This window comes from Pelobates fuscus, chromosome 6, assembly GCF_036172605.1.
Source record: "Pelobates fuscus isolate aPelFus1 chromosome 6, aPelFus1.pri, whole genome shotgun sequence".
Classification (NCBI taxonomy): domain Eukaryota; kingdom Metazoa; phylum Chordata; class Amphibia; order Anura; family Pelobatidae; genus Pelobates; species Pelobates fuscus.
The window spans coordinates 212,433,967-212,443,657 of NC_086322.1; the positions used below are offsets into that span (position 1 = coordinate 212,433,967).

At 41.7% G+C, this 9,691-nt stretch overlaps 1 protein-coding gene across 1 annotated transcript in view; it reads right to left on the minus strand.

Annotated features, from left to right (window-relative positions):
- The window catches only part of LOC134565690 (neuronal acetylcholine receptor subunit alpha-7-like), a 284,815-nt gene extending 281,000 nt beyond the window's left edge, over window positions 1–3,815 (minus strand). The window contains exon 1 of the mRNA XM_063425328.1: window positions 3,318–3,815. Coding sequence (XP_063281398.1) covers window positions 3,318–3,396 — 79 coding nt within the window. The 5' untranslated portion in view covers window positions 3,397–3,815. The remainder of the gene's footprint in view (window positions 1–3,317) is intronic.
- Between the last annotated feature and the right edge of the window lie 5,876 nt (window positions 3,816–9,691).

Sequence of the window (9,691 nt, forward strand, 5' to 3'; positions counted from 1 at the left end):
TACAAAAAAAACTATTATGAATGCTAACTTTGGCCAGTGGCTAGTAAAAAAGACTGAACATACCCAATTTGCAATACCTTGGGTTTTTTATTTTGCAAATGGTATGCCATCATGAGGGTAATTCTCATTCCTGGGCTACCATACGCTCTCAAAGGCAACATAACCAATTTGGCAATTTCAATGTGAAGAAAACCGAAAATCAAGCCTTTTATTTGTCCCTGTAACTATCCAAAACACTATAAAAGCTGCACACGGGGGTTACTGTTATACTCGGGAGACTCTACTTAACACAAATATTAGTGTTTCATAGACATGTGCAATTTTTTTCGCTGCGAATGCAAATTCTGACGAATTTCGGAAATTCAGACATACGAATGCTTCCGAATGTTTGAAGTGCCGAATTTCCGAATTTCTGAATTTTCCCAAGTGCCACATTTCAGACGTGCCGAAGTGCTTCGGATTTCTGAAAAGTGTCAAAACAGGATGTAAGAAAATGAAATAGTTAACTTTTCTTGTTCATATGTATTTTATGCTAAGATAAGGTTTATAATCATTATTGCTGACTGTAAGGATATGAAACAGTTAAACTCTTTTTGCTTTGTATGCTTTAAAATAATTATGCTAACTGTGGCAAGACTTAAACAATAACATTCTTCCTTCTAGAGGATGTGCGACATTGCTCAATCTCAGGATGTTCTTGCCCAGTCCAATTTCAGGATGTTTTTGCCCAGACTTTATTCAAATGCTTATCTTTCTATGGTCAGACTAGTATGTACTATTAATTACAAGGAAACGATAAATCTCACTGTTTATGTAACAAACTGTATAAAAGTCAGCTCTAAAATATACTCATTCGAGAAATCTTGTCAAAGCATCTTGTCCGTGTCTTATTGCTGACAATGATTCTCCATCAACGTTGATTTTGGTGACCGAGGGATCGAGAACCGAGGGGAGTTGAGTCCATTACAGCAAATAACCCTTTCACAGGAGAGGGTTGGGGTTAGGGGTTGGGGTAGAGTTAGTGGTTGGGGTGGGGTTAGGGGTAGGGTTAGTAGCTGTAGTAGGGTTGGGGGTAGGGTTAGGGTAACCCTAATCCTACCCCTAACGCTACCCTACACCTAACCCTACTCCTAAACCAACCCTACCCCTAACCCTGCCACTAGCCCTACTCTAACCCTACCTCTAAGCCTACCCTAACCCTACCCCAATCCCTACCCCTACCCCTACCCTAACTATAACCCTACCCCTAACCATACTCCTAAACCAACCCTAACCCTACTCTGACCCTACTCTAACCCTACCCCTAACCCTACCCCTAACCTAACCTTACCCCTAACCCTACACTTACCCGAAGTGCCGAAGTTCATAAGTTTCGAAGTTCCGAAGTCCCGAATTTTGGAATGCCGAACCAAAACAAATATTTTTCCCATGCACATACCTAGTGTTTCAAAATAGTAAAACGTATCACAACAATATCATCAGTGAAAGTGCTGTTTGTGTGTGAAAAATGCAAAAAACTTCACTTTCACAATATCATTGTTGTGATATGTTTTACTGTTTTGAAACACTAATATTTGTGTCAATCAAAGTCTACCAAGTAAAACAGTACCCCCATGTGCAGGTTTTAGGGGGTCTTGGAAAGTTACAGGGTTAAATATAGTGCTAGCAAATTAAATTCTCTGGACTTTCTGACTGGGTTGTCAACGGCGGCAATCAGGTAAGTAATTAGGAAGTAATTAGGAGGTCCTGGGTGGGGGGATATTACTTATATTTTTTTAGTTTTTTCATTTTTAAAAAAAAATTTTTAATTGTATTTATTTCACTGAGTGCCTCAATGGCTTCCGATGCCTTGCTACACTGCAGGGCGCCACGTGGGGCAACCTGGAAGTGATCGCTCTGGGGTAGCGATCACCCGACGACCCGGCAGTCAGGGGAGGTATTGCCGGATGTCTCGACATCGAGACATCGCTGCAATACCGTTACAGCGGCTGGAAGCGATTACAATCGCTTCCTGCGCTCAAATTTGCCACTGACATATCAGGTACATCTAAGGTCGTTAACTACAATTTTTTGACAGACGTAACTGATACGTCCGCGGTCACTAAGGGGTTAAACAGTTCTTAAACAGTTGAACTGCTTACTAAGGGAGGGCTCCAGAAAATTCCAGGCACCATAACAACTACATCAGACATCACACTGTTCACTATGGCTAATGCTAACTTGCACTAGCTGAGAATTTTTAGCCACTTCTTTTTCAAAGCATAGCACTAGAGGTTGCAAATTATTATTATTATTATTATTATTTATAAAATTACCGACATATTCTGCAGCGCTGTACAATGGAAATGCTTTTTTTTTATAAATATATCTTTTTTCTTTTCTTGCATTTGTGAAAATAATCTGTATGATGACTTAAAATGTGGTGGTCATTACTGGCCTTGAGTGTTCCTTTCAAGTTTCAATAAAAAATACATTGCCATATTTATTTAATAATTCATTGTCTAACCCGTTACAAGCACAATCATAGATATTTTCTAGGAAACAGGTCCACGCTGCCATACCTATAGCATTATACTACATAGAGCCTGCACTTGTAATGCTTGCTCTCTATAAGTTCTATTTATTGCATTCACCTCACTCATACACTATACATACTGTAGTTATTAACATATGTGCATTATTTACTTCACACCGTGTACACATAGTATACTTATATACTGCATACATTGCAGATTCTGTAGATCAGCTTGTATTATATCCACATAGTGCTCCTATCATGCACGGAAGCCTTATAGTGTCCCTCTATTGTATTATATGAGATGGGGAGGGATTTTATATACTAAATTACTAACAATAAAACAATAAAACAATGCATCACCTTGTATACAAATGTTGTATTACACCACATTTAACAAAAAATACTTTTTACAACTAACTTCTTTCACACACACAAAAAAAACAATAGGCACCGCCGTTACATTGAGACACTGAGGGCAAAACAGGGGCTATTTTGGGTCAAACTGCCTACTAAACAGCAATCACCATGGAAACCAACAGAATGCTTCGCAGCATTTAGCACTTTGCGCTCAGAATAGCATCTGTTTTATCTCCATAAATCTCCCCACATAAGTTAATTCATTAAACATTATTCACTTGGAATGGATTGAGACTCCTATCACGAAAAGCCACACAACATGGTCAATCCCTTTAATTTAGCTATACTTACAGGCTGGCTACCATTCCTTGAATTTAGCAATTCTGTTTTTAATTCACCATAATTCACTATTGAGTGAATAGACCCCGTGAAGTGTACTTACCTCCTAGAAATGTCAGGAACTGTAAGATCCATAGGTAGAATCCATAGGCTAACAGTCTGTGAGCCCTCTCTGTAAGCATTGTAGAGCACTCTCCTTTCCAAGGATCCTCTCTAGATAATGTCTCAATAAAATGTACAAATAAAAAGTCACAGCAGACCCAGATAATCGATCATGTTATCTGCTGTCCGGAAAAACCATCGTTATGCGAATAACAGTAGCTGAGGCAGACCATTATGCTCCACAAGTGACATAAAGTTCCAGTGTTCTAATAGATTCCTGGGTTTATGTAGGAATTCAGCTCAGAGGATCAGCTCCATCCGTTAGCATCTCTTTACATCTGGACTAAGCTGTGAAGTGAGCAAAACATGCTAAGGAAAACAGATCTGGGGAAGGAGATGACAGTGATGGTGATCACTAACAGAGATAGCTTGCATTCAGAGCTGCGTGTGAGCAGGTAAATGTGTCAGACTATGGTGAGGGAGAGACTGAACACCACTGACTAGCACACAGATCTGCCTCTAAAGCTTTGTTTTACACATCCACTTACTGTGCTGTGAACAGCCACTTGGTCATCAGATGGGTCTGCAATGACAGCAAGCACTGCACATTGGCATCAGCTAAGAGTAAAGAAAAACAGAGAAAATATTAGATCCATTCAACTCAATTTTTCATGTTTCAATCCATCAGTTATGTCAAATGTAAACTTACATTAGAATTCGGATTAATGCAGTACTTTTCATTGGTGTCTATGTTGTATTTTCTGCGTGGTTTCATAATGTGGTCAGTAGTCACTGTAACAAACTAGGATGTAAGGGTTACAGACCTTAATTCATTGGGGAATATTCACTAAATGGTGAGTTGTGTTGTATAGTGATGTCGCAAACATAAAATTTTCTGTTCGCGAACGACGAACGCGAACTTCCGCAAATGTTCGCGAACCCGGCGAACCGCCATAGACTTCAATAGGCAGGCGAATTTTAAAATCCACAGGGACTCTTTCTGGCCACAATAGTGAGTTGCACTGGTGTGACACTGTGCCCTGGCAGGCCCTGAAACGCACACGTGTGAAGGAAACTGACTGCTATTATTTCACAGTCAAATTTCTATTTTTTTTTTTTAATGTACACTACTGTTACACCAGATATGAGTTGCACTAGTGTGACACTGTGCCCTGGCAGGCCCTGAAACGCACACGTGTGAAGGAAACTGACTGCTATTATATTGCAGTCAAAAAAGTTTTGTTTTTTTTAAATGCAAGCTATTGTGCCCCCAAAACGTTTGTGTGTGGGGGTGCTGGAATGATGTGGGCCAATGGGAGCCTGAATCAACTTTTGGCTCCCACTGCCCCTTTAAGAGCGAGCTCGTGACTCGAGCCGTGCTCCTAGTGCCAGGCGGGCCACGTGACCGATCACTGCGGTCAGTGCACGCGGCTAAGTCAGAAGAGGAGATCAAGCCGCATGCGGCTCGTGTGGAGGCAGGAGTGATCCAGCCACGTGCGGCTCAAGCTTAGGAGCCAGGTCGGTCCCAGGATAAGGTAAATACAGCCACAACCACTTATCCCAATCATACACCTTTCCTAACGTCCTATCCCATTAAAAGCATATTACCGCGTATTTAATAAAACAGACCCCCTACTTCATCCAGGTTACCGATCGATGGTTCGATATTCTGAGCCCTCTCTGATTTACTGTACACGACTATTCAATATTCCCACAAATTTTATATAGCATTTTATGTTTGTTTGAGACCACCTTAAAAATATTGGATATCGCTAAAAATCATGATCACTATATACTTTCTCTACAAACCTCTAAAACGAACCAAACTACTCATCCATCCGCTATACCACTTTATCCCACCTAGAACTAGTGCCCAGTTAAAATACTTGACTCTTACTTATCCACACTCAGTCATGCCACACACATTGCACCACTACTCTCACTGAATCCCTCTGACTACGGCTAAATTCATCTTCTACATCAGAACACTACTCCTAAGATTGGGTTGTATCCATGTCTCGGGTCTTTCATTTAGAATAGGGGCAGCTTCGGGCTCCTTCAACACTGACACTCCAGTGCATATTATTAAAAGATTGGGCAGATGGAAATCCTCAATCTACAACCGAGATATTCCTCATCCCGAGAAAGAAATGAGGAAAGCTTTTAAAAGTTTGGTTTTGTAAATTTGATGCAATAAGTGTGTTTTTCTTTAATACCTTTTCACCCTCTTTGCATGAACCCGATTTACATATATTACTAATATGTTTCTGAACATTTATATTATATTATTCACTCACTCACTCACTCACTCTCTGGGCCGGCCTAAGACATCATGCTGCCTAGGTCCAACGATAAATGACTATGGGGGATAATGTATAATAAACACAGGTTACTGGCTATGGGGGGATAATGTATAATAAACACAGGTTGCTGGCTATGGGGAGGATAATGTATAATAAACACAGGTTACTGGCTATGGGGGGATAATGCATAATAAACACAGGTTACTGGTTGTGGGGGGATAATGTATAATAAACCCAGGTTAATGGTTGTGGGGGGATAATGTATAATAAACACAGGTTACTGGCGATGGGGGAGATAATGTATAAAAAGCACAGGTTACTGGCTATGGGGGGGATAATGTATAATAAACACAGGTTACTGGCTATGGGAGGATAATGTATAATAAACACAGGTTACTGGCTATGGGAGGATAATGTATAATAAACACAGGTCACTGGCTATGGGAGGATAATGTATAATAAACACAGGTTACTGACTATGGGGAGGATAATGTATAATGAACACAGGTTACTGGCTATGGGGGATAATGTATAATAAACACAGGTTACTGGCTATGGGGGATCATGTATAATAAACACAGGTTACTGGCTATGGGGGGATAATGTATAATAAACACAGGTTACTGGCTATGGAGGATAATATATAATAAACACAAACACAAAAAAAAATGCAGCTTCAGAATTAATCTAAATTGTATGCTGTCTAGGAGGTGGGAGGGTGTGGGAGGGAGGGTCTGCTGCTGATTGGCTGGAATGTGTCTGCTGACTGTGAGGTACAGGGTCAAAGTTTACTCAATGATGACGAATAGGGGGCGGACCGAACATCGCATATGTTCACCGTCTGTGGCGAACGCGAACAAGCTATGTTCACCAGGAACTATTCGCCAGCGAACCGTTCGGGACATCACCAGTGCTGTACTAGCAGCTGACTGGTAATGTATAGGCCAAGATATCCGAGGTTACAAACTCTCCCAGCCAACCAATTTGGAGACAGTCATCAATTGATTATGACCTCAATTTCTATTTTTTAAATGAGTGTTTCAAATGTTTACAATCTGTTAGAAAAACATATCAAATTATTTATGTGTTAGGAATACATACATGTTCTCCTCACTAGTCAGATGTCTGGGCGCCCTAAAATTGAATTAAAATAAATGGGGGAAAGGATTTTACTCATCTTTTAAGTGCAGAGTCTCACTCTGTGCTGCCGCTGGTCTTCCCCCCCACAAAGTCATACAGCAGATGTTGCTTGAATGACTTCTCGTCCAGTCCAATGCTTCTCCTAGAGAAGCATTGTGGACAAGATACGTATGTGCACCGCTCATGCTCGTCCAATCAAATCTTTCTTATAGGGAAAGCACTGAATCAGCATTTGATCAAGTCAACGTTAAAGTAACTTTACAGAGTCAAACTTGTTTATGAGTGAGGAATTGTCTTTATGAACATTTAAATACATAAAGAGAATCAACACAGTAAAGGAGGAGAGTATATTTAAATAAGAAACACAATCACAACATGAGGACATAGTGTTAAATTAGAGGGGCAAAGGTTTAAAAATAATATCAGGAATTATTACTTTACTGAGAGGGTAGTTGATGCATGGAATAGCCTTCCAGCTGAAGTGGTAGAGGTTAACACAGTGTCAGGGTACCTGAAGTCTCTACCTCTGAGAGAGGTAGAGACTTAGAAGTTTATCCGTCCAGAAGGGCTGTTTCCTCCGTCCCTCGCGGTCCTTCCGGTCATTTACACGCCGGCCGCGAGGGATCCACTTCCTTTTGTAACACGACGCCCAGCAGTCGACGTCATGACGCCAACCCGGACCGACCTGTCACTCAATTGACTGGAAACTAATCAGGACTCGTCGGAGGCGTGTCTACTCTCCTGAGCCAGGGTATTTAACAGTGCTTCTTCCATTTGCTCATTGCCCTGTCGTGGTTCTAGCCTGTCTAGTCACTCAGTGCTCTTGTATTCCAGTTATCCTTTTGGTTCCGACCCGGCTTGTTTGTATTACTCTGCTTATCTCTGTTACCCTTTGACTCGGCTTGTTCCTCGCTTACCTGTCTTCTCGTTCCCTCGACCTCGGCTTGCCTTTGACCATTCTCTCTATCTCCGTACGTTAGTCCGGCCATTCTAAGGTCCGGTATACGTACCTTTCTACTGTCTGTACTCTGCGTGTTGGATCCCTGTCCCGATCCTGACATTACGACAGGGCCAATGGATCCTGCAAGTACAAACAGTCAGCTTGGTCCTTCCGATCCTGGGTTTGAAGCCATGGAACACAGAATGGATCAGATGGTCCTAGCACTACAGGCGTTATTATCTCGTGCTAATAACCCACCAGAGGAGACGCGTACTACTTCTATTTCCCCTGTGAGTTCAGGCCTAGAGGTAGCCACTGTAGGTGCCTCTTCCCGTATTATCCCACCAGTACGTTATGGTGGTTCACCTGAGAAGTGTCGTGGTTTTTTAAACCAGATCAGTATCCACTTTGAATTACAACCTCGCTCCTATCCTACAGATAGGGCGAAGGTTGGATTTATTATCACCTTACTCATTGAGAGAGCTCTGAGATGGGCCAACCCATTATGGGAGAATGATAACCCATTAGTATATAATTATAATGCCTTTGTAGCTGCCTTTAGAAGAACTTTCGACCCTCCTGGTAGAAAGGTCAATGCAGCTAGATTACTTTTGCGCCTGAGACAAGAGAACCGAACACTTGTGGATTATGCACTAGAGTTCAGGTCTTTGGCGGCAGAAGTTAAGTGGAATGAGCAGGCTTATATAGATGTATTTTTGAACGGGCTATCAGATGTAATCCTTGACTAGGTTGCTACTAGAGAGCTCCCTGAAAATTTGGAGGATTTAATTTCGTTCATTTCTCGTATTGATGAGCGTTTAAGAGAGAGACAGAACACTCGAGAGAGGAACTTTAGACCTTCCTTTAAATTAGCTCCCGCATTTCAAAGTCCTGATTCCACTACCTCACTGTTTCCTGAACCTATGCAGATAGGCAATACTCGCCTCTCAGAGGAGGAAAGACAGTACAGGAGAAGGGAGGGATTGTGTTTGTATTGTGGAGTCAGAGGTCACTTACGCCTGAATTGTCCTAATCGCTCGGGAAACGCCCGCACCTAAGTTTCTTTAGAGGACAGGCCTTGGGTGTTTCTATTTTGTCCTCTACTCATAATTATAAAGATCACAGGCTTCTGCTACCAGTTTCTTTAACTTGGGAGAAGGGAGTACTAAAGACCATGGCTTTGATAGATTCCGGAGCTGCTGAGAATTTTATCGACCAGGCCTTTGCTACTAAACACACTATCCCATCCCAGTTAAGGGATACACCCTTGGCCGTTGAGGCCATAGATGGTAGACCTTTACTTGAGCCTGTTATCTTTCGTGAAACCATACCCGTTAACTTAACTGTTTGTATCTTACATGAGGAAAACTTATCGCTTATGCTTATTTCGTCCCCTTCTGTTCCCATAGTCCTGGGTTACCCATGGTTAAAGAGACATCACCCTATTATTCATTGGGAGTTAGGGGAGATACTCTCATGGGGCCAGGGTTGCCAGGAGAAGTGTTTACGGAGGGTTTCTCCATTGGGTGTAATTAACACACCAGGTAGTTCTACCCAGTCTACAGATATACGGATACCGCCTCTGTACCTGGATTTAAAAGCAGTATTCGACAAAAGGAATGCTGATACTCTACCTCCACACAGGACTTTTGATTGTAAAATTAATCTACTACCTGGTACCATGCCTCCGAGGGGCAATGTATATCCTCTATCCACCAAAGAGAATTCAGTTCTAGAGGAATATATTCGGGAGAATCTAGACAAAGGATTCATTAAGAGATCTTCTTCTCCTGCCGGGGCTGGTTTTTTTTTTGTTAAAAAGAAGGATGGTTCCCTAAGACCTTGCATTGATTACCAAGGTTTGAATAAAATAACCATCAGAAATGCCTATCCGATCCCCTTGATTACCGAGCTGTTTGATCGCCTAAAGGGCTCTAAAATTTTCACCAAGTTGGATCTCAGAGGGGCATATAACTTGGTGAGAATCCAGCA